Below are 23,979 nucleotides of genomic sequence, written 5' to 3'. Positions count from 1 at the left end.
GTTTTTGACCAAAAAATCGATTTTTAATGGAAGATATAAGTGATCACATAATGAGGTCCTTTTTCAATTAAAACGTGTTTTAACGAAGTTATAAGCGAATATAGTTTTCTTAGGTTTTTGACCAAAAAATCGATTTTTAATGGAATATATAAGTGATCACAAAATGAGCTTCTTTTTCAATTTAAACGTATTTTAACGAAGTTAAAAGCGATTTTAGTTTTCTTAGGTTTTTGAAAAAAAGATCGATTTATGATGTGATCACAAAAAGAGGTTCTTTTGCAATTTAAACGAGTTTTAACGAAGTTATAAGCGATTTTAGTTTTCTTAGGGTTTTAAATAAAAGAAAAGGAAGGAAAATATAAATGATCACAAAATGATTTCAATCGGGAATTTTTTTAGTTCCTTTCGTTCTTCAAATCGACTCTTTTGTTTAATTCACTATGGTGAAGGGTATATAAGATTCGGCACAGCCGTCTATAGAACTCTTACTTTTTTAGGTTATAAATGAATCGCTAAGCAAATTATTGGTGGCTGGTGACTGCTTCCAGAAACATTTTAATTTCTTATGGAAAGGAACAATATAAACTTTACTACTTCTTTTTTAATAAATTATAAAAAAAAACAGAATTTTTGACTGCGTCTTTATAAATTTTAACAAATTTGCAAGCGCTTAGTAGATTTTGTACTAAAGATAGTTTAGTCTTCAACTATTACAACATTGTGCAAATTATTTGTTTAATTATTTAGAAATATCCATACTTGAGCATAATCTAAACACGCAAAATCCTTAACCTAACTATTCTATTCTCTTTGTCCTTTACTTTCTAAACAATCCTATCAGCAATTGTAGCATCTATACAAATGTATGTTGAAAGCCCATCAAAAACAAAACAAATACATACCTGTAACAAACATAAGCTGAACAAAAACAACGGCCAAACGCAGCAACCATAATAAACTACAAATTGCACTTTGTTTTTGCAAGGGAAGTTTTTATTATAGAACTGTTTTTACAATCCAATCATTGTGAACCTGACCCAAAACCCCACTATACACAAACATATGGCAATAACAAACGCACAAACAAATTTCATAAACAACAAATACGGCTGCAGATTTTAACAAGTTACGACCTGATGCCAAGCAAAACCTTTGAAACAATAACAAAGCTATGCATAACAACAAATATTGGAAAGGAGAAAAACAACAACAGCAATAAGAAAGTTTTGTATCAAGAAAATCATATAACTATGAAAAAATTGTTAAATTTGCTTAATCTTAACAAATAATTTTTCCGCAATTTGTTTTATATATGTAAATTGTTGTTGTAAATTTTACAAAAACAAACTTACCTTTGTACATATTTGAGGTTGCCTGTACGAAGTAATAGTGGGTGGCGGCAGCAATCCAAAACTACTTGATTTCTTAAGGGGGAAAACACTAAAACACTTAAATACACAAATCCTTAGCATACCTTAAGGATTTCAAAAAACTAATAGAATTAGGCGTTTTGACATTTTAGCCATTCCCTTTCAATTGCATATTCTACTTTTTATTAGTTCTCTTTTAATCATTAAACTAAGCGGTTGCAAATTTGTTAAAATTTATAAAGAATAATTTATTAAAAATTAAAGTAATTTAAAGTATTAATTAAGTGATTAACAAGTGCAAATAACAAAAAAGTGTTAATGTGTATTTTTTAAGAAATTTATAAATGCTGCCGCCAACACCTATCACTATCTTGTGAAATGATCAATTACAAAAAAAAAAAATAAATAACAAGTAAGAAAGTTATGAATATTAAATGTAATTTTTTTCTTAAGCATTATTATTATTGTTGTATGTGCTTTCTTTACAACTGTTTTTGTTGTTATATACAGAATTGTTATTGTCTCAAAGTTTTTGCATTTCATCAGACCATCTCATTTTGTTGTGGTTGCCAAAACAAGCCTTCAGGCGTGTTGTTGTTTATGAAATGTATTTGTGCGTTTTTATACCCTACACCACTTTAGTGGGGAGGGTATATTGGATTTGTGCTGATGTTTGTAACATACAAAAATATTCGTCCTAGACCCACCTTAAAGTATACCAATCGGCTTAGAATCGTTTTCTGAGTCGATTAAGCTATGTCCGTCCGTCCGTCCGTCTGGCTGGCTGGCTGGCTGGCTGGCTGTCCATGTAAACCTTGTGCGCAAGGTACAGGTCGCAATTTTCAAGATAATTGGATGAAATTTGGCACGCACGTTTTATTTGACCTAAGGACGAAGCCTATTGAAAATGGTTAAAATCGGTCCATTATTTCACCTAGCCCCCATACAACAGAACCCCCCGAAAAGGGCTTCTGAGCTCATAATTATGTTAAATATACAGATATATCGATAAAATAAGGCACAACTAAGTTTTATAGAACTCTTGATGACCCTGCCAAATTTCATAAAGATCGGGCCCTAGCTCCCATACAAAGTCCCCTTCAGAAAATTACTTGAATGTCCCAAATTAGCTTACAAACACAAATATCGCTATGAAATTCAGCACAATAAAATATTATGTAAATATAAATATATTCACAAAATTTTATCGGGCTTGGTCCATATTTGCCCCTAGCCCCCATATAAAGCCTCTTTCAGAAAATTAGTTTTTCATCCATAAATTGCTTAAATGTATCGGAACAAGGGAATATTGAAGATAAATGCTTTATTATGAAAAATAAATCACATTTAATATTCATAACTGGTGTAGGGTATCATATGGTCGGCCACGCCCGACTATAATTTCTTACTTGTTTGTTTTATTATAGTGACGTCACTTTTTTTGCATTTTGTTTTGAGGGTAGTTGATGCTTTTTCACTTATTGAGTTTTTTGGTGTTGGCGTTTATTTTGTTATTGTGACATCATGGATTTGATGTTGTTGTTACATTTTGTCATTATAATGGTTTTTATGATTTTTGTTGCAATTATGTGTTTTTGTTACGTGAATTTGATTTTTAGACCCTTCACTTTCGAGAGAAAGGTAAACATCTGACAGATATGCGCTATATTCGAATCTTCAATAATTCTATTAGACATGTGTTCGGGTAGAACGCTATTTATGTTTGTTTGTTTGACTTTGAAGTTACTTAACTGTGTTCCAGTTAAGATTTATTTGGCCTGTTGTAAAAACATAACGTCACTATAAGTACAGCTAGTATTACTAGCAAATTTTTAATAAAATTGAGTTTTTTTGGTTCTCCACCATAATCCAAATTAAAACTTAGGTTAAGTAAACACTATTGCATATGGTCAATGTGCGCTTCGAATACCGTAACTCGGTACTTTTTGACTTTTTGAGAGGATTTTTGACCAAAAGATCGATTTAAGATGAAATATATAAGTGATCACAAAATGAGGTCCTTTTTCAATTTAAACGTGTTTTAACAAAGTTATAAGTGATTTTAGTTTTCTTAGGTTTTTGACCAAAAAATCGATTTTTAATGGAATACATAAGTGATCACAAAATGAAGTCCTTTTTCAATTTAAACGTGTTTTAACGAAGTTAGAAGCGATTTTAGTTTTCTTAGGTTTTTGATAAATAAATCGATTTTTAATGGAAGATATAAGTGATCACAACATAAAGTCCATTTTTAATTTAAACGTGTTTTAACCAAGTTATACTCGATTTTAGTTTTCTTACGTTTTTGATCATAAAATCGATTTTTAGAGGAAGATATAAGTAATCACAAAATGAAGTCATTTTTCAATTTAAACGTGTTTTAACGAAGTTATAAGCGATTTTAGTTTTCTTAAGTTTTTGACCAAAAAATCGATTTTTAGAGGAAGATATAAGTGATCACAAAATGAGGTCCTTCTTCAATTTAAACGTGTTTTAACCAAGTTATACTCGATTTTAGTTTTCTTAGGTTTTTGATCAAAAAATCTATTTTTAATGGAAGATATAAGTGATCACAAAATAAAGTCCTTTTTCAATTTAAACGTGTTTTAACCAAGTTATAAGCGATTTTAGTTTTCTTAGGTTTTTGACCCAAAGATCGATTTTTATAGGAAGATATAAGTGATCACAAAATGAGGTCCTTTTTCAATTTAAATGTGTTTTAACCAAGTTATAAGCGATTTTAGTTTTCTTAGGTTTTTGATAAAAAAATCGATTTTTAATGGAAGATATAAGTGATCACAACATAAAGTCCATTTTTAATTTAAACGTGTTTTAAAGAAGTTAGAAGCGATTTTAGTTTTCTTAGGTTTTTGAAGATATAAGTGATCACAAAATGAGGTCCTTTTTCAATTTAAACGTGTTTTAACCAAGTTATACGCGATTTTAGTTTTCTTAGGTTTTTGATAAAAAAATCGATTTTTAATGAAGATATAAGTGATCACAAAATAAAGTCCTTTTTCAATTTAAACGTGTTTTAACGAAGTTATAAGCGATTTTAGTTTTCTTACGTTTTTGATCATAAAATCGATTTTTAGAGGAAGATATAAGTAATCACAAAATGAGGTCATTTTTCAATTTAAATGTGTTTTAACGAAGTTATAAGCGATTTTAGTTTTCTTAGGTTTTTGACCAAAAAATCGATTTTAAATGGAAGATATAAGTGGTCACAAACTAAAGTCCTTTTTCAATTTAAACGTGTTTTAACGAAGTTAGAAGCGATTTTAGTTTTCTTAGGTTTTTGAAGATATAAGTGATCACAAAATGAGGTCCTTTTTCAATTTAAACGTGTTTTAACGAAGTTGTAAGCGATTTTAGATTTCTTAAGTTTTTGACCAAAAAATCGATTTTTAATGGAAGATATAAGTGATCACAAAATGAGGTCCTTTTTCAATTTAAACGTGTTTTAACGAAGTTATAAGCGATTTTAGTTTTCTTAGGTTTTTGATCAAAAAATCGATTTTTAATGGAAGATATAAGTGATCACAAAATGAGGTCCTTTTTCAATTTAAACGTGTTTTAACGAAGTTATAAGCGATTTTAGATTTCTTAAGTTTTTGACCAAAAAATCTATTTTTAATGGAAGATATAAGTGATCACAAAATGAGGTCCTTTTTCAATTTAAACGTGTTTTAACGAAGTTATAAGCGATTTTAGTTTTCTTAGGTTTTTGATCAAAAAATCGATTTGTAGAGGAAGATATAAGTGATCACAAAATGAGGTCCTTTTTCAATTTAAACGTGTTTTAACTAAGTTATAAGCGATTTTAGATTTCTTAAGTTTTTGACCAAAAAATCGATTTTTAGAGGAAGATATAAGTGATCACAAAATGAGGTCCTTTTTCAATTTAAATGTGTTTTAACGAAGTTATAAGCGATTTTAGTTTTCTTAGGTTTTTGATCAAAAAATCGATTTTTAATGGAAGATATAAGTGATCACAAAATGAGGTCCTTTTTCAATTTAAACGTGTTTTAACGAAGTTATAAGCGATTTTAGTTTTCTTAGGTTTTTGATCAAAAAATCGATTTTTAGAGGAAGATATAAGTGATCACAAAATGAGGTCCTTTTTCAATTTAAACGTGTTTTAACGAAGTTATAAGCGATTTTAGTTTTCTTAGGTTTTCGACCAAAAAATCGATTTTTATAGGAAGATATAAGTGATCACAAAATGAGGTCCTTTTTCAATTTAATCGTGTTTTAACGAAGTTATAAGCGGTTTTAGTTTTCTTAGGTTTTTGATCAAAAAATCGATTTGTAGAGGAAGATATAAGTGATCACAAAATGAGGTCCTTTTTCAATTTAAACGTGTTTTAACGAAGTTATAAGCGATTTTAGATTTCTTAAGTTTTTGACCAAAAAATCGATTTTTAGAGGAAGATATAAGTGATCACAAAATAAAGTCCTTTTTCAACTTAAACGTGTTTTAACCAAGTTATAAGCGATTTTAGTTTTCTTAGGTTTTTGATCAAAAAATCGATTTTTAATGGAAGATATAAGTGATCACAAAATAAAGTCCTTTTTCAATTTAAACGCGTTTCAACGAAGTTATAAGCGATTTTAGTTTTCTTAGGTTTTTGATCAAAAAATCGATTTTTAGAGGAAGATATAAGTGATCATTTCTTAAGTTTTTGACCAAAAAATCGATTTTTAGAGGAAGATATAACTGGTCACAAAATGAGGTCCTTTTTCAATTTAGACGTGTTTTAACGAAGTTATAAGCGATTTTAGATTTCTTAAGTTTTTGACCAAAAAATCGATTTTTAGAGGAAGATATAAGTGATCACAAAATGAGGTCCTTTTTCAATTTAAACGTGTTTTAACCAAGTTATACTCGATTTTAGTTTTCTTAGGTTTTTGATCAAAAAATCTATTTTTAATGGAAGATATAAGTGATCACAAAATAAAGTCCTTTTTCAATTTAAACCAAGTTATAAGCGATTTTAGTTTTCTTAGGTTTTTGACCCAAAGATCGATTTTTATAGGAAGATATAAGTGAGTCCTTTTTCAATTTAAACGTGTTTTAACGAAGTTATAAGCGATTTTAGATTTCTTAAGTTTTTGACCAAAAAATCGATTTTTAGAGGAAGATATAAGTGATCACAAAATGAGGTCCTTTTTCAATTTAAACGTGTTTTAACGAAGTTATAAGCGATTTTAGATTTCTTAAGTTTTTGACCAAAAAATCGATTTTTAGAGGAAGATATAAGTGATCACAAAATGAGGTCCTTTTTCAATTTAAACGTGTTTTAATCAAGTTATACTCGATTTTAGTTTTCTTAGGTTTTTGATCAAAAAATCTATTTTTAATGGAAGATGTAAGTGATCACAAAATAAAGTCCTTTTTCAATTTAAACGTGTTTTAACGAAGTTAGAAGCGATTTTAGTTTTCTTAGGTTTTTGATCAAAAAATCGATTTTTAGAGGAATATATAAGTGATCACAAAGCGATTTTAGATTTCTTAAGTTTTTGACCAAAAAATCGATTTTTAATGGATGATATAAGTAATCACAAAATGAGGTCCTTTTTCAATTTAAACGTGTTTTAACGAAGTTATAAGCGATTTTAGTTTTCTTAAGTTTTTGACCAAAAAATCGATTTTTAGAGGAAGATATAAGTGATCACAAAATGAGGTCCTTTTTCAATTTAAACGTGTTTTAACGAAGTTATAAGCGATTTTAGATTTCTTAAGTTTTTGACCAAAAAATCGATTTTTAGAGGAAGATATAAGTGATCACAAAATGAGGTCCTTTTTCAATTTAAACGTGTTTTAACGAAGTTACAAGCGATTTTAGTTTTCTTAGGTTTTTGATCAAAAAGTCGATTTATAATGGAAGATATAAGTGATCACAAAATAAAGTCCTTTTTCAATTTAAACGTGTTTTAACGAAGTTAGAAGCGATTTTAGTTTTCTTGGGTTTTTGATCAAAAAATCGATTTTTAGAGGAAGATATAAGTGATCACAAAATGAGGTCCTTTTAACGAAGTTATAAGCGATTTTAGATTTCTTAAGTTTTTGACCAAAAAATCGATTTTTAATGGAAGATATAAGTGATCACAAAATGAGGTCCTTTTTCAATTTAAACGTGTTTTAACGAAGTTATAAGCGATTTTAGATTTCTTAAGTTTTTGACCAAAAAATCGATTTTTAGAGGAAGATATAACTGATCACAAAATGAGGTCCTTTTTCAATTTAAACGTGTTTTAACGAATTTATAAGCGATTTTAGTTTTCTTAGGTTTTTGACCAAAAACTCGATTTTTAATGGAAGATATAAGTGATCACAAAATGAGGTCCTTTTTCAATTTAAACGTGTTTTAACGAAGTTAGAAGCGATTTTAGTTTTCTTAGGTTTTTGATCAAAAAATCGATTTTTAGAGGAAGATATAACTGATCACAAAATGAGGTCCTTTTTCAATTTAAACGTGTTTTAACGAAGTTATAAGCGATTTTAGTTTTCTTAGGTTTTTGATCAAAAACTCGATTTTTAATGGAAGATATAAGTGATCACAAAATAAAGTCCTTTTTCAATTTAAACGTGTTTTAACGAAGTTAGAAGCGATTTTAGTTTTCTTAGGTTTTTGATCAAAAAATCGATTTTTAGAGGAAGATATAAGTGATCACAAAGCGATTTTAGATTTCTTAAGTTTTTGACCAAAAAATCGATTTTTAATGGAAGATATAAGTGATCACAAAATGAGGTCCTTTTTCAATTTAAACGTGTTTTAACCAAGTTATACTCGATTTTAGTTTTCTTAGGTTTTTGATCAAAAAATCGATTTTTAATGGAAGATATAAGTGATCACAAAATGAGGCCCTTTTTCAATTTAAACGTGTTTTAACGAAGTTATAAGCGATTTTAGATTTCTTAAGTTTTTGACCAGAAAATCGATTTTAGAGGAAGATATAAGTGATCACAAAATGAGGTCCTTTTTCAATTTAAACGTGTTTTAACGAAGTTAGAAGCGATTTTAGATTTCTTAAGTTTTTGACCAAAAAATCGATTTTTAATGGAAAATATAAGTGATCACAAAATGAGGTCCTTTTTCAATTTAAACGTGTTTCAACGAAGTTATAAGCGATTTTAGTTTTCTTAGGTTTTTGAGCAAAAAATCGATTTTTAATGGAAAATATAAGTGATCACAAAATGAAGTCCTTTTTCAATTTAAACGTGTTTTAACGAAGTTATAAGCGATTTTAGTTTTCTTAGGTTTTTGATCAAAAAATCGATTTTTAGAGGAAGATATAAGTGATCACAAAATGAGGTCCTTTTTCAATTTAAACGTGTTTTAACGAAGTTATAAGCGATTTTAGATTTCTTAAGTTTTTGACCAAAAAATCGATTTTTAGAGGAAGATATAAGTGATCACAAAATGAGGTCCTTTTTCAATTTAAACGTGTTTTAACGAAGTTATAAGCGATTTTAGTTTTCTTATGTTTTTGATCAAAAAATCGATTTGTAGAGGAAGATATAAGTGATCACAAAATGAGGTCCTTTTTCAATTTAAACGTGTTTTAACCAAGTTATACTCGATTTTAGTTTTCTTAGGGTTTTGATCAAAAAATCGATTTTTAATGGAAGATATAAGTGATCACAAAATAAAGTCCTTTTTCAATTTATACGTGTTTTAACGAAGTTATAAGCGATTTTAGTTTTCTTAGGTTTTCTTAGGTTTTTGACCCAAAGATCGATTTTTAAAGGAAGATGTAAGTGATCACAAAATGAGGTCCTTTTTCAATTTAAACGTGTTGTAACGAAGTTATAAGCTATTTTAGTTTTCTAAGGTTTTTGACCAAAAAATCGATTTTTAATGGAAGATATAAGTGATTACAAAATGAGGTCCTTTTTCTATTTAAACGTGTTTTAACGAAGTTATACGCGATTTTAGTTTTCTTAGGTTTTTGACCCAAAGATCGATTTTTAAAGGAAGATGTAAGTGATCAGAAAATGAGGTCCTTTTTCAATTTAAACGTGTTTTAACGAAGTTATGAGCGATTTTAGTTTTATTAGGTTTTTGGCCAAAAAATCGGTTTTCAAAGAAAAATATAAGTGATCACATTATGAATTCCTTTTTCAATTTAAACGTGTTTTAACGAAGTTATAAGCAATTTTAGTTTTCTTAGATTTTTGACCCAAAGATCGATTTTTAAAGGAAGATATACATAAGTGATCACAAAATGAGGTCCTTTTTCAATTTAAACGTGTTTTAACCAAGTTATACGCGATTTTAGTTTTCTTAGGTTTTTGACCCAAAGATCGATTTTTAAAGGAAGATGTAAGTGATCACAAAATGAGGTCCTTTTTCAATTTAAACGTGTTTTAACGAAGTTATAAGCGATTTTAGTTTTCTTATGTTTTTGATCAAAAAATCGATTTGTAGAGGAAGATATAAGTGATCACAAAATGAGGTCCTTTTTCAATTTAAACGTGTTTTAACCAAGTTATACTCGATTTTAGTTTTCTTAGGGTTTTGATCAAAAAATCGATTTTTAATGGAAGATATAAGTGATCACAAAATAAAGTCCTTTTTCAATTTATACGTGTTTTAACGAAGTTATAAGCGATTTTAGTTTTCTTAGGTTTTCTTAGGTTTTTGACCCAAAGATCGATTTTTAAAGGAAGATGTAAGTGATCACAAAATGAGGTCCTTTTTCAATTTAAACGTGTTGTAACGAAGTTATAAGCTATTTTAGTTTTCTAAGGTTTTTGACCAAAAAATCGATTTTTAATGGAAGATATAAGTGATTACAAAATGAGGTCCTTTTTCTATTTAAACGTGTTTTAACGAAGTTATACGCGATTTTAGTTTTCTTAGGTTTTTGACCCAAAGATCGATTTTTAAAGGAAGATGTAAGTGATCAGAAAATGAGGTCCTTTTTCAATTTAAACGTGTTTTAACGAAGTTATGAGCGATTTTATTTTTATTAGGTTTTTGGCCAAAAAATCGGTTTTCAAAGAAAAATATAAGTGATCACATTATGAAGTCCTTTTTCAATTTAAACGTGTTTTAACGAAGTTATAAGCAATTTTAGTTTTCTTAGGTTTTCTTAGATTTTTGACCCAAAGATCGATTTTTAAAGGAAGATATACATAAGTGATCACAAAATGAGGTCCTTTTTCAATTTAAACGTGTTTTAACCAAGTTATACGCGATTTTAGTTTTCTTAGGTTTTTGACCCAAAGATCGATTTTTAAAGGAAGATGTAAGTGATCACAAAATGAAGTCCTTTTTCAATTTAAACGTGTTTTAACGAAGTTATAAGCGATTTTAGTTTTCTTAGGTTTTTGACCCAAAGATCGATTTTTAATGGAAAATGTAAGTGATCACAAAATGAGGTCCTTTTTCAATTTAAACGTGTTTTAACGAAGTTATAAGCGATTTTAGTTTTCTAAGGTTTTTGACCAAAAAATCGATTTTTAATGGAAGATATAAGTGATTACAAAATGAGGTCCTTTTTCTATTTAAACGTGTTTTAACGAAGTTATAAGCGATTTTAATTTTCTTAGGTTTTTGATAAAAAAAATCGATTTTTAATGGAATATATAAGTGATCACCAAATGAAGTCTTTTTTCAATTTAAACGTGTTTTAACGAAGTTATAAGCGATTTTAGTTTTCTTAGGTTTTTGATCAAAAAATCGATTTTTAATGGAATATATAAGTGATCACAAAATGAAGTCCTTTTTCAATTTAAACGTGTTTTAACGAAGTTATAAGTGATTTTAGTTTTCTTAGGTTTTTGACAAAAAAAATTGATTTTAAAGGAAAATATAAGTGATCAAAAAATGAAGTCTTTTTTCAATTTAAACGTGTTTTAACGAAGTTATAAGCGATTTTAATTTTCTTAGGTTTTTGATAAAAAAAATCGATTTTTAATGGAATATATAAGTGATCACAAAATGAAGTCCTTTTTCAATTTAAACGTGTTTTAACGAAGTTATAAGCGATTTTAGTTTTCTTAGGTTTTTGATCAAAAATCTATTTTTAAAGGAATATATAAGTGATCACAAAATAAAGTCCTTTTTCAATTTAAACGTGTTTTAACGAAGTTATAAGCGACTTTAGTTTTCTTAGGTTTTTGACCCAAAGATCGATTTTTAATGGAAGATGTAAGTGATCACAAAATGAGGTCCTTTTTCAATTTAAACGTGTTTTAACGAAGTTATAAGCGATTTTAGTTTTCTAAGGTTTTTGACCAAAAAATCGATTTTTAATGGAAGATATAAGTGATTACAAAATGAGGTCCTTTTTCTATTTAAACGTGTTTTAACGAAGTTATAAGCGATTTTAATTTTCTTAGGTTTTTGATAGAAAAATTCGATTTTTTAAAGAAAATATAAATATGGAACTTGCTGTTATATTTTGCAAATAAAATAGTTAATTGTAAAACAACAAATTAATTTTGAGTCAATATTATATTTCCTTTACTTTAATTAGATTTGTGTAAATACAAACAAATATTCAGCAGTTCTGATAAGATGCTGTAAACTTATTTGTAAAGATAATAATAACTGCAATCTTCCCATATAAAGCCCTAGAACTGTGAATACATTCGAACATTCTATTAGAAATTGTTCAAAAATGTGGTTAAAAACATTATTACTAAGTTTTATTATTGCAATAACAAGTGCAGTTACAGTTAAACTACCAACGGATATTTCAACATATATGCAGGATAAGGGATATTTTAATGATCCTGTGAATAATATTAACAATATAACGAAAGCTGTAAATGATGTTTTGATGTCCTTAAATCTAACGGATATAGAAGTGAATATTTTTTTAAATCACATAGAAGACTCACAGCTGGATACAAAGGAATTTGAAAAATCTTTGAAATATTTATTCAATACTACTCTAAGCACAAATTGGCAAATGAAATATATTTTACAACAAATAGCCACAGCAGCGAATAATGTAACGGTAAATGAAATTTTATATGAAATATTGTGGCAAGAATTAAAAAACAATCCAAATAAAAGGAATCCATTTTTATATATCGAATTGTACAGAGATTTGGAAGGAGTTTTGAAAAATTTCACAAGTATTAAGTTGATAACATTACAAAATGAAATACAAACGAATGTTGTGGAAACTAGTGCTCGAATATTACAAAGTTTCTTTATAAATAACTCAACTATAAAGCAATTGCTGAAGGAGTTAAAGCCGCTTAATAACTTATATCAAACAACCATACCACGAATCTTTGAAAATCTCAATAGCATAGAAAATCAATGGACGATAACGCAGGAACTCTTAGATTTTGATAACCACACCCAGGAAGCTGTCTATAATCACTTAAGCTATATAGAATACTTAACTACTCATAGTGAAGTTGTTCCCTATGGTATCTATAAAAATTTGGAAAAGCTTATAGCCCGTATAGATTTTATAAATATTTCTATAAGCCAACGTCAGATATCCTCTAAACTACTACCTCTATCTATGGGTAATTTATTTGCTAGCCAAAAACTATGTCTGCGTAATGCCACCACTAATTACTATTTATACGAATGTCCACAAACCTATTTAATGTGTACGAATTTCATAGCCGATAACCTAAATCCGATAAATCGTAAAAAGGCTGCTTTCGAATTAAAGCGCATAGGCAATGATCAGTATACTCTGCGCAGTCCCTATTGGGGTCGTTATTTTCATTTACAAAATAGTACTACGAAAAATATATCATCATCATTTAATGTTAATAATAGCAGCAGTAGTGTTGCATTTTCGAAAATAACAAAAAATCTTTATAGTCATGTTGAAGCCTCATCTTGGTTTATACGTTTTCAAGACGATTTGGCGACAATTGTGGATTCCTCGGAAACCTTTTACGTTTGTGGCGGTGATTCTTCTCACTGGAATAATATGGAAAAATATTCGTATACCAGACCCTCAAAGGATTTCCAAGGAAAACAAAATGAATGTTTGTGGTTATTGGAAGATTGCAGTGATGTCGTTTAATTGATCTGGAGAAATTTAATCGTTTTGAATTTGATTTCTGAAATGTCATTATATTAAATATATATATATCTTAAACCAATTCTTTTATATTTTACAAATTTTGGGAAGGAAATTTTCGAAGGAAATGTGATTATTACACAGGGAAGATTCCGAATCTAGGAAAGACTCTATACCAACTGTCGCTATTAAACTGTCGGGATTAAAGTACGACACCTTCGAGCATTTCATAATCCGTCCAGTGGCGGCCCTAGGGGGGGGGGGGGGGTCTCAAATCTTCAAGCATTTCTAAACACACTCGAATTTTTTGGAATTTTTTAAAATCGTTAAATTTATTTCCGAAATTAAGATTTACTGAATTTATACTGAAACATCATTGAATCATAACTATATCCCAGGGTTCTAGCTCTACAATGAAATGTAAAGATAATTTTTCAAAAAACTAAACTGATTCTAAAAGGTGTCTTGGATACTTTAGAAAAATATAATTAAATAAAGATAAAATATCGGAATCTTAGGAAATTTAACAAATATTAAAAAAAAATACACAATTTACAATTAATTTTAGTATTTTTCCTATTAAATTAATAGAATATTTATTAAAATTTGTATAATTTTTTACTTATTTATATCGTTAGAGTGCAAAGTTGTTAAGTCTAATTGTTTAATTTTTGTGAAAAAAAAAAAACTTAAAGCCTTTACCTCTATTTGTAAATTTTTCTAATGACAAGTTTCAAGTTTTATTTTACTAACTTTCTTACATTCTTTCATAATGTTTTACTCTACAATTCAATTAAAAAAAGCCTCTTTTGTTAGGAAACTGATTATTTAAAGAAACTAACTAATAATTTATACTAATTACCTAATAAATTTTTCACTTAAACTAGACTTAACACTTTGTCACTTTAAACTTTGAACAATAAATAATTTCGTAGTCATTTAAATTATTATAACAATGTAAACATTTTCGACAAGGAACAATTAATTATGTTAAAATTCAATTAAACTATTTGATACATAAAACAATAATAACAACAATGAATTAATACTACCGTTTATCAAAGTCCCATGGTATGCAAACTATACCATCTGTTAAAACTGTATAAAAATTTGTTATATGTAATTCTAAATCTTTAAACAATGACGAATTGTATTTGAGTAGAGCCTTTAGCGATTCAATCATTTTTTCGGGTGTCACTGAATCATCTTTGGTGAGTGATTTTAGGCACAATTGTTTAATGCATTTTTCAGTCAAATCTCTTTCGATGTGTTTCTCCTCTTGGTATTTTTGATTGCGTTCCTTCGCCACCTCTAGATTGGAAGTTATAAAATCTACTAACATAAAACCGGGACAAGTAGCGGGTGCTATCAATTGTCCCGTTGGACTTACCATTAAAGGTCCTGCTTCGGATTCAATAACAATTTCATAATCCTGTAACGTATCTGGCCAAGATTTTGGAAATTTCTTAACACTCAAATAGTCACCCAGTGTAGTGGTGACTTTCATTAAATGTCCCGCATATTCGACCGCCTGTTGTTTCGGCATAAATTTTCTTCGTCCTATTTTTATTTGTCTCAGAACGCGTGAAAGTGTATTTTCATAGATGGGTATTTTCTTGAGGAAAGCATCGTGGCTAGGAATGTTTCGTATGAATTCAATCCAATTGTTTAGAACATCACCGGTGAAGAGCATAACATGTCCCTCTAAGCTAATGCCTGTAAAGGGTGCAAAGACCACAACGCGACCTTTTAAATGTTTCATGTGTTCGCCATGCATTGAGGCGAGACGTTCGAGAGTTTTGAGGCAACCACGATAATGTTCAAAATTCCAACCACAATCGTAGCGTGCATCTTTTAAGTCTAAATTCTGAATAACAGTTTTTTGAAGTTTATATACATCCGCTTTGAGTGACTCAAGATCTTTGGAACGCGTTTTAGCCAATGTGGCGTTATCGGTAATCCAGGTATCAAGTGGTTTCTTTATTTCCTCCTTTGCCTTAAGGGGAAAAAATCACAGATGAATACTTTGATAATCTTCTAATTATTTCTGGAATTAATCCTAGTAGTTTTAATTCAGCACTATGTTAGTTCTAGTTCAGTTCTAGATCAGTCCAGTTCTAGTTCTATTTCAGTTCTAGTTCAGTTGTAGTTCAGTTGTAGTCAGTTCTAGTTCAATTCTAGTTCAGTTCTAGTTCAGTTCTAGTTCAGTTCTAGTTCAGTTCTAGTTCAGTTCTAGTTCAGTTCTAGTTCAGTTCTAGTTCAGTTCTAGTTCAGTTCTAGTTCAGTTCTAGTTCAGTTCTAGTTCAGTTCTAGTTCAGTTCTAGTTCAGTTCTAGTTCAGTTCTAGTTCAGTTCTAGTTCAGTTCTAGTTCAGTTCTAGTTCAGTTCTAGTTCAGTTCTAGTTCAGTTCTAGTTCAGTTCTAGTTCAGTTCTAGTTCAGTTCTAGTTCAGTTCTAGTTCAGTTCTAGTTCAGTTCTAGTTCAGTTCTAGTTCAGTTCTAGTTCAGTTCTAGTTCAGTTCTAGTTCAGTTCTAGTTCAGTTCTAGTTCAGTTCTAGTTCAGTTCTAGTTCAGTTCTAGTTCAGTTCTAGTTCAGTTCTAGTTCAGTTCTAGTTCAGTTCTAGTTCAGTTCTAGTTCAGTTCTAGTTCAGTTCTAGTTCAGTTCTAGTTCAGTTCTAGTTCTAGTTTCAGTTCTAGTTCAGTTCTAGTTTCAGTTCTAGTTCAGTTCTAGTTCAGTTCTAGTTCAGTTCTAGTTCAGTTCTAGTTCAGTTCTAGTTCAGTTCTAGTTCAGTTCTAGTTCAGTTCTAGTTCAGTTCTAGTCAGTTCTAGTTCAGTTCTAGTTCAGTTCTAGTTCAGTTCTAGTTCAGTTCTAGTTCAGTTCTAGTTCAGTTCTAGTTAGTTCTAGTTCAGTTCTAGTTTCAGTTCTAGTTCAGTTCTAGTTCAGTTCTAGTTCAGTTCTTGTCAGTTCTAGTTCAGATTCTAGTTCAGTTCTAGTTCAGTTCTAGTTCAGTTCTAGTTCAGTTCTAGTTCAGTTCTAGTTCAGTTCTAGTTCAGTTCTAGTTCAGTTCTAGTTCAGTTCTAGTTCAGTTCTAGTTCAGTTCTTAGTCAGTTCTTAGTCAGTTCTAGTTCAGTTCTAGTTCAGTTCTAGTTCAGTTCTAGTTCAGTCTAGTTCAGTTCTAGTTCAGTTCTAGGTCAGTTCTAGTTCAGTTCTAGTTTCAGTTCTAGTTCAGTTCTAGTTCAGTTCTAGTCAGTTCGAGTTCAGTTTCTAGTTCAGTTCTAGTTCCAGTTCTAGTTCAGTTCAGTTCTAGTTCATTGCTAGTTCAGTTCTAGTTCAGTTCTAGTTCAGTTCTAGTCAGTTCTAGTTCAGGTCATTCTAGTTCAGTTCTAGTTCAGTTCAGTGCTAGTTCAGTTCTAGTTCAGTTTCAGTTCAGTTTTAGTTCAGTTCTAGTTCAATTCTAGTTCAGTTCTAGTTCAGTTCAGTTCAGTTCCAGTTCAGTTCTAGTTCAGTTCTAGTACAGTTCTAGTCCAGTTCTAGTTCAGTTCTAGTTAAATAGCCTTAGAATGGTGAAAGCTAAGATACCTTATAATATGCACTTTCGAATCCTGCAAATTCTGAACCCTAGATATAATCTTGAGCTGGTCCTAAAACCCATTGTACCACTGCCACCGCCATAAGAAGCTCCTTGATTAGGTTTCACTGGCGCGCTTTTCACAGTCTTTATGTAATCCGTCGATAAATTACACAATTCCAACAATTCCTGAATAATTTTTTTTGGATCTTGTGAACGACTGTCCAGTGTTATTTTGATTAACTTAAATTTGTTGCGTTCTTCTACATTTTCTTCGCGTATGTAAAATTTTAATATTTTCTTTTCGCGTAAAGCATGATATTTACGCTCATATAACATTTGCATGTGCGAACTAAGCTGCTTTAAGGAATCTTCATTGACGGAACGCTGCTCAGGATATTGTCCGAAGAGATCGGGGTGTACAGCGAAATAGAAGGGCCTTAATGCAGCTGCTAATTCAGTGCTGAGACAACGTGTTGTCGGCAAAAATAATCTGGGCAATACATTAGACTTCGGCGGTAACAATAGTGAGGGATTCTTAAGTCCATTTATAAGAAAGTTTTTCAGCAGCATCCTTTAAAAAAAATTCTATTATATAAGTTTTTCTCTTAAGACGAGTAGTATAGTGTGGAAATTATTTAATTTATTTTACCTTTTGTTGATTGCCTTGTTATTTTATCACATCAATAATATAAAATATATAGATATTTATATTTTTTGTATATTTTTTAATTAAAAAATATTGTATATTTTAAACAAAAACTACTTAACTATAAATTATTGTAAACAAGATATAATTATTATGAGAATAACAAAACAGCTGCTGACTTTTTGTAAACAAACAATAAATGTCAAGGCGAATTTAAATTTCTAATTATTTCGCCTTGCTAAATGCCATACAGACAAAGGTTGCCAGTTCTAGTACTTAAACTTATAAAATTATCTAATTATAATGGCCATAGTAGAATTTTAATGTTTTTTTTTTTAATTTTCCCTAATTTTTTTAAGTACAAAATAAACATATTTTGTTAATTTAACTTCTAAATGTGTAATATAAAATACATTGAAGTGTTATTTAGCCAAACAATATTAATATGGCAACTTTCTTTATCCTTTGTTTTGGTTTCTACTGTGATTTACTAAATTTTCTTTATTTATTTGCTATTGTGATTAATTTATAAATTTATTTTTATTTTATTTTTTGCACTTCCCACACATAACGATGCCGAATTTTGTGCAAGGTGTTTGTGAAGATTTTTGTCCAGAGGCAGAATATAAATTGTAAGTTAAACTATAATATGTACTGTGTATATGTGTTCAAAATAATTTCATTGTAGAAGAACGCGCGAAAAACTCTTAAATTTCTTTGAGTATAAAGATGGTCAGAAACATGTACCTGGTACATTGGTCAAGTGTTTTGCCCGTTCGGCAGCTGGTATAAAAACACCCAAAGCCAAGGATATGAGAACGGAAAGATGTCTACAACGTTGCATAGAGTATTTGTTAAAGGAGTAAGTATGAATTGAGTAATTTAGCAAAATAAATGAGAATATAAAGCCACTTACTAGATGTATTTTTGTCTAGAAATAAGGAAAGTTATTTACCATATTTTCCACTAGAAATAGGTAACAGTTACTGGCCTTATTTCCGCCTAGAAATAGGGTTAGCTATTGCCCGTTTATCAGTCTAGAAATAGGGCCTTTTTAACAAACCGAATTTCCGTCTAGAAATAAGGCCAGTTACTTTTTTTTAAAACATTTATAATCTAATTCTAAATTTTTTATTACAGCATTATACTAGATAAACGGAAACCTTTTAATCTCGTTTACGATTTCATATTCGATCGTTTGCGTGCCATACGACAAGAGATGGTTATGCAAAATTATAATGCAAAGCAAACTATCAAATTATTACAGCCCATGATTATGTTCTTAAGCTATAGTCGTTACAAGTTATGTGAGGAAGCTGTTGATAATTTCGATCCTAAAATATGTGAACAACATTTACAAGAGTGTCTAAAAAGGGCTTTAGTTTGTTACGATGAAATATCACTGGATGATTTAAAATTAATTGATATTTATAATCGTGCTTTTCTGGAGGCATTATATCAAATTTTCAATTTAGGCTCTGTGGATGCCTTAAAGCGATGTCTTACCTTGCCCAAGGAAATAAGGTGTGTGCATTAAGGGCTTTATTATTGAAAACATATGAAAACATTAAATTAATTTGTCTTTTTACAGAACCCACTCACTTTTTTCCCTAGTCTTTAAAATATCTCTTAGTTATTTACAAGGTAACTACTATCGCGTTTTAACTGGTCTTCAAACTCTTCCTCATATTTTATGTGCAATTGGATGTTTAAAATTACCAACTCTTAGAAGGTACTATACAATATTATAGAATGTAATACTATTACTTTATATAATCTCTTTCTGTTTTAGAAATCTCTATGAAATATTTGCAAATGCTTACAGCAGTAAACAACTTTCCGTACCGGTCGATTTTGTGCTACGTCTTACTGCTCATGCCAATGTAAATGAACTCCGTGAAGATTGTAAATACTACAATATTAAGATTCTCGATGATAAATTACATTTAAATTTTCAAAAAAATGATTTTAATTCCAAGATAACAATACTGAAGTGCAAGCATGAATATTTTGTTGATGAAAAATTGAAAAATATTTATTTACCTGAAGTTTTGTTAATGAAAAAGATGTAAAAATAAGTTATTATAAAATAGATTGTGTTAAATGTAGTTATGCATTTTTAGATATCAAGTTATCTTTATCTGAAATGGTTTTGGTAAAACTTAAAAATGCTCAGAAAAATTATATTTTATTTTGAATTAAAATTTAATATTTATTAAAATTCAGATTCTTAAAAAAAAATAGAAAATTCAAATGTTTGATAATTCTTTTACAAAAAATTATGTTAAGAATTAAAAAAATTAAGATTTTTATAAAAAAATTAAGAAGAAATTATTTAATTCCCAAAAATAATATTTTTTTTTAAATATGTATGTATTTAAATTTTTAAAAATTTTTTTAAATTCAAATTTTTTTCCAAAAAATTATTTTTTCATAAATTTTACATTTTCTATAAAAATGAACAAAAAAAGGAATTAAAATTTTTAACTTTTACAAACATTTCCTTAATTAGTAATTTTTTCTGGTAAAAGCAAATTTCGTAGTACACAAATACGAAAGCATTTGGTATTTATATTGAAAACCAAGTAGATCTGATTCTCCTGGTCCAGTTATAAACTCATAGGGTGTCATTTCTTCAAATTTTACTAACGCGAAAACCATACTTTTAAACGACTGTATATTATTTATTTCCTTATTTTCAGTGTTAGCTCCGTCTGCCATATATTCCATTATAGCTTCTTTTTCTTTTGCGTCCGCCGTTTCAACCTTTTTCATTAAAGGTCCTTTGCCTTCCTTGTCTGTCATATTTTCCGTTATGATTTCTTGGATTTTCTTTTCTGAAATTGTCTCTGTTATAGTCGTTTTAACTTCTTTTCTTATTAAATGGTTACGTTTAAAATATAAATCAATTGCCTTGAAGATCATTAAAGGTGATGGTGGTACCGATAACTTGCTGACAAAAAGAACATAATCATAAAATACTTTCAAGGGCAATTCATTGAGCTTGTCAACCATTAACGTTTCCTTATGAGTAGAAATTTCCTTAAATAGTAATAGAATATTTAAATTTTTTTATTATTTACATAAATAATATATCTACAAAGTACTGCAAATAAATTACCTTCTCTACAGCAGTTTGTAAACTTTTATCTTCCAGGCTAGTGGCAAATTCAAACATTATTATTAATCGATCTAAGTGAAGACCTTTTATTGTATCTTTAAAAAAACTTATGCAAGTTTCACAAATCGATTGAACCATATATTTGTCACATATACGATACAATTCCATTATTTCTTCTAAAGTAAACTTTTTAAGATTTGATGAATTATTATCATAAATCATATGGCAAAAATTTTTGAAATCATGCGGATCAACATCATTTATGCGTATTCCTTTATCTTTTTCTGCTTCGATAAAGTCTCCAGTTAGCATTCGTTCCAATACTGGTGATTCTATAACGAACATTATTTTATGACCGTTTATTGTTTCAGCCGTTGCGTCATCGGGTCCAACAATAAACTTGCAGTCGGACAATAATCCTGAATCCAAGAGTTTTACAAATTTATCCGATCGTCTTAAAAGAAAAGTACTTAATTTCAAATTTTGTGGTATATTATGGAAAGGGTCATGGTGATGGAGTTTCCATCCGTATTTGATTTTTTTAACCGTTATGTCAATACCCACATACGAGGATATGTTTTTCATTTTTGAAGTAATATACATATCTCGAGATCTATATATCGTAACGGCTTGAAATGCTTTCAGAGTAAAGTTTTCTATACATTTTCCAAAAATAAGTTAGATATTCATATATATTTTAAACCGATTTTCTATTTTTACCTCGTGTATCAATACACAACATACCCCGGTCATCAGAGTCATGTGTCTTTATTCATAAATTTGAATATGAAATATTTGTGGACCCTGTAACATTAACAAATATGCGCCGATTTTGATGAAATATTTTTTTTATTGTATACTAGCTATACCCAGTGTGCTTTGCTACCCTAAAAGCAATATAAATAAAAAATCTTCTTAATAATTTTGAAGATTCTAACTGTAATGTTTTCCAGAGATGCATTTTTTCGGAACGTTAATTAAGATTTTAATGTAATCGATGACAAATGAAAAAAATCTAATATTTTCCCAGATATACGAAATTTTGTATTTAATTCATATAGGGGGTTCCAAGACCCCATTGAAAGTCCGCCCGTTATTCTCTAAATGTTCGCATTAATGTCAAAGATCTTCATTTAGAATAGTTTCTAATAGTTTCTCAGATATATGAATTTTTCTATTTAATTCATATGGGAATTCACAGCCCCCAGATGAAAGTCCGCCCTTTTTTTCTCCAAAATGTTCATATGTATAATAAAGTTCTTCTTGCAATATTTGAAGAATCTTGTTCTATTAGTTTCCCAGACAAGCGAAATTTTGTATTTAATTCATATGTGAGGTGTCAAGCCCCCCTTCCGCCCGTTATTCTCTGAATGTTCTCATGAATGTCAAAGTTCTTTAATTAAAATTTGAAGATTCTAGCTCTAATAGTTTCTCAGATATAATTTTTTCCTATTCAATTTATATGGGGGCTCCAAGCCCCCCATGACGAAAGTCCGCTCTTTTTTCTCCAAAATGTTCAGATGAATATTTAAGTTCTTAGTGCAAAATTTGAAGAATTTAGTTCTATTAGTTTCCCAGATAAACCTATTTTTGTATTTTATTAATATGGGAGGTGCTGCTCATGGGTAGTCCGCCAATTTATTTCCCAAAATGTTTACATGGATGTTAAAGTTACTCGTGCAAATTTTTAATATTCTAACTATAATAGTTTCCAAGATAAACGAATTTTTGTATTTAATTTATATGGGAGGTGCCACGCCCCCTAAAGCTAATCCGCCCACTTTTTGTCTTATATAATTATATTGATACTAAAGTTGCTCCGACAAAATTTGAAGATTCTAACTATTATATTATCTCAGATATACTAATTTAATATTTTCTTAATATGGGCGTGGCACGTCGCCCACATGAAATTTCAACATAAAAAGTAGCCTATAGTTCCTTCCAGACATACAGGAAGAAACTGTGAAAATTTCAGGAAAATCGGTCCAGCCATTTAGCAGTCTATAAAGCACAAACAAACAAACATACATACATACATACATACAAACACACTTTCATTTTTATATATATATGTAGATGACTTAGTAAAGTAAAATTTTGCTGATTATAATAATTTTCTTTGTTTTTTGCATAAGATATTTTTGTTAATAGGAAAGCAATAAGAAAACTTTAAAAAAATTGCTAAAATTTAATGGTTTATGATGAAAAAAAGATGAAATAGCCATATAAATTGTATGACATACCCGGGTATGTTGGGTATTGATGTACATACGTAATTTTGCTCGGATATGGACAAAACGGTTAAGTCGTAGATTTTAGACAGATTTTTTTATTATGTACATTAGGCTGGCCCCATTTTGTATAGAAAAATACGTAATAAAATATCTGTTTCCAACTAAAACAAAAGTTAGTTTCAAAATTGCAAAAAATCGAAAAGTCGACTTTTCGTAAATTAAAAAAGTCGTAAGATCGACCTGTCATATATTGCAAAAAGTCGATATAACCGTGGTATTGACTAGTAATGAAAAGTACTTGGCAACTCTATCCTAACAATGTTAAAAATTGTGGAATCCCCAATTAAAAAGAAAAGGAATGGCCAATGAAGTAAACGCGATTGAAAGTTATACACAATTTGCATGAATAAACATATATTTAGGAATAAAACATGCTTTCCATTAAATAATATTTGAATTATATCGCAATAAAAGTATGAAAAGGGCATTTCAAATTTACTATTATATTCATTTGTTTGCATTAAAATGCAAAAGATCTTTAAGGTCTAAGCCATGGCAAAGAAACCATAAATTCTAGTTTAGCAAAGAAAATTAATATTAAATACGTATTTACTTACTCTGAATCTTGCCAGTAAGTCCATTCCCTTTTTATTACCGACATTGCTTTTTTTGTTAACTTTAATTTTAGGAATTAAATTTAAGTAAAGCACACAGTGATCACAATTCAACCACCCAAAATATTTTTTTTAAATAAGTACGCCAACTAATAATCAACTTGAATTTATTAAAAAGAGAAAACAACAAGGTATTTGTACTTCTTACAGTCAATTGAACTGTCATAACTTGCCTGTTGTTTTTGTTGTTTCTATCTTGGTGGTAATTTTCTACACAACAAAGACAAGCATTTGACATTTTTAGCCAGTAGAGAAAAATATCAGCCGTTGAAATAACTACACCTTGTATGAATTCGCCGTTGACTACTTCTTTGTTCAAGTTTTGTTTATTGTGAATGACATTTAAG

At 29.2% G+C, this 23,979-nt stretch overlaps 4 protein-coding genes across 6 annotated transcripts; 2 read left to right on the top strand and 2 right to left on the bottom strand.

The window, feature by feature from the left end:
- The first annotated feature begins 1,617 nt into the window (after nucleotides 1–1,617).
- On the top strand, nucleotides 1,618–19,829 carry LOC119609718 (SAC3 domain-containing protein 1). Of its 3 annotated transcripts, none has more exons than XM_037964610.1 (6): nucleotides 1,618–1,633; nucleotides 18,193–18,232; nucleotides 18,289–18,462; nucleotides 18,741–19,124; nucleotides 19,192–19,332; nucleotides 19,393–19,827. In XM_037964610.1, the coding sequence occupies exons 3-6, from the start codon at nucleotides 18,413–18,415 to the stop codon at nucleotides 19,670–19,672; spliced, it is 855 nt and encodes a 284-aa protein (XP_037820538.1). In that variant the 5' UTR covers nucleotides 1,618–1,633; nucleotides 18,193–18,232; nucleotides 18,289–18,412; the 3' UTR covers nucleotides 19,673–19,827. The 3 variants fall into 3 exon arrangements, with proteins under 3 accessions (XP_037820538.1, XP_037820537.1, XP_037820536.1); XM_037964609.1 differs by lacking the exon at nucleotides 1,618–1,633 and adding an exon at nucleotides 1,683–1,782; XM_037964608.1 differs by lacking the exon at nucleotides 1,618–1,633 and having other exon boundaries at nucleotides 18,174–18,232; nucleotides 19,393–19,829.
- On the top strand, nucleotides 11,955–13,484 carry LOC119609717. Its single transcript, XM_037964607.1, has one exon. It carries the CDS (start codon nucleotides 12,006–12,008, stop codon nucleotides 13,386–13,388), a length of 1,383 nt encoding a protein of 460 aa, XP_037820535.1. The 5' UTR covers nucleotides 11,955–12,005; the 3' UTR covers nucleotides 13,389–13,484.
- Nucleotides 13,956–17,802, bottom strand: LOC119609716 (T-cell activation inhibitor, mitochondrial-like). Its single transcript, XM_037964606.1, is given in 4 exon segments — nucleotides 13,956–15,381; nucleotides 16,963–17,022; nucleotides 17,024–17,525; nucleotides 17,604–17,802. Coding segments are annotated over 3 exon segments (1,509 nt in total). The 5' UTR covers nucleotide 17,525; nucleotides 17,604–17,802; the 3' UTR covers nucleotides 13,956–14,433.
- Nucleotides 19,830–19,981: 152 nt separating the features above from the next.
- Nucleotides 19,982–23,769, bottom strand: LOC119609723. Its single transcript, XM_037964615.1, has 3 exons — nucleotides 23,576–23,769; nucleotides 20,722–21,175; nucleotides 19,982–20,642 (listed from the first exon to the last, which is right to left on the bottom strand). The coding sequence occupies exons 1-3, from the start codon at nucleotides 23,617–23,619 to the stop codon at nucleotides 20,109–20,111; spliced, it is 1,032 nt and encodes a 343-aa protein (XP_037820543.1). The 5' UTR covers nucleotides 23,620–23,769; the 3' UTR covers nucleotides 19,982–20,108.
- Between the last annotated feature and the right edge of the window lie 210 nt (nucleotides 23,770–23,979).

Source organism: Lucilia sericata, unplaced genomic scaffold, assembly GCF_015586225.1.
Source record: "Lucilia sericata isolate MDLA Ls3-8-SP2 unplaced genomic scaffold, ASM1558622v1 Contig001043F_arrow, whole genome shotgun sequence".
Classification (NCBI taxonomy): domain Eukaryota; kingdom Metazoa; phylum Arthropoda; class Insecta; order Diptera; family Calliphoridae; genus Lucilia; species Lucilia sericata.
The sequence above is the reverse complement of the archived record's forward strand: the minus strand, read 5'-3'. Positions and strand labels throughout refer to the sequence as shown.

What these genes read in the sequence shown, in the direction of transcription:
- LOC119609717 (XM_037964607.1), top strand. Translation starts at nt 12,006, where the DNA reads ATGTGGTTAAAAACATTATTACTAAGTTTTATTATTGCAATAACAAGT.
- LOC119609718 (XM_037964608.1), top strand. Translation starts at nt 18,174, where the DNA reads ATGCCGAATTTTGTGCAAGGTGTTTGTGAAGATTTTTGTCCAGAGGCA. An exon ending in CCAGAGGCAGAATATAAATT is followed by an intron (nt 18,233 to 18,288) that starts GTAAGTTAAACT and finishes ATTTCATTGTAG; the next exon opens with AAGAACGCGCGAAAAACTCT. An exon ending in ACCTTGCCCAAGGAAATAAG is followed by an intron (nt 19,125 to 19,191) that starts GTGTGTGCATTA and finishes GTCTTTTTACAG; the next exon opens with AACCCACTCACTTTTTTCCC.
- LOC119609723 (XM_037964615.1), bottom strand. Translation starts at nt 23,619, where the DNA reads ATGTCGGTAATAAAAAGGGAATGGACTTACTGGCAAGATTCAGA. An exon ending in ACTTACTGGCAAGATTCAGA is followed by an intron (nt 21,176 to 23,575) that starts GTAAGTAAATAC and finishes TTTTCTTTTAAG; the next exon opens with ACGATCGGATAAATTTGTAA. An exon ending in TACAAACTGCTGTAGAGAAG is followed by an intron (nt 20,643 to 20,721) that starts GTAATTTATTTG and finishes TTACTATTTAAG; the next exon opens with GAAATTTCTACTCATAAGGA.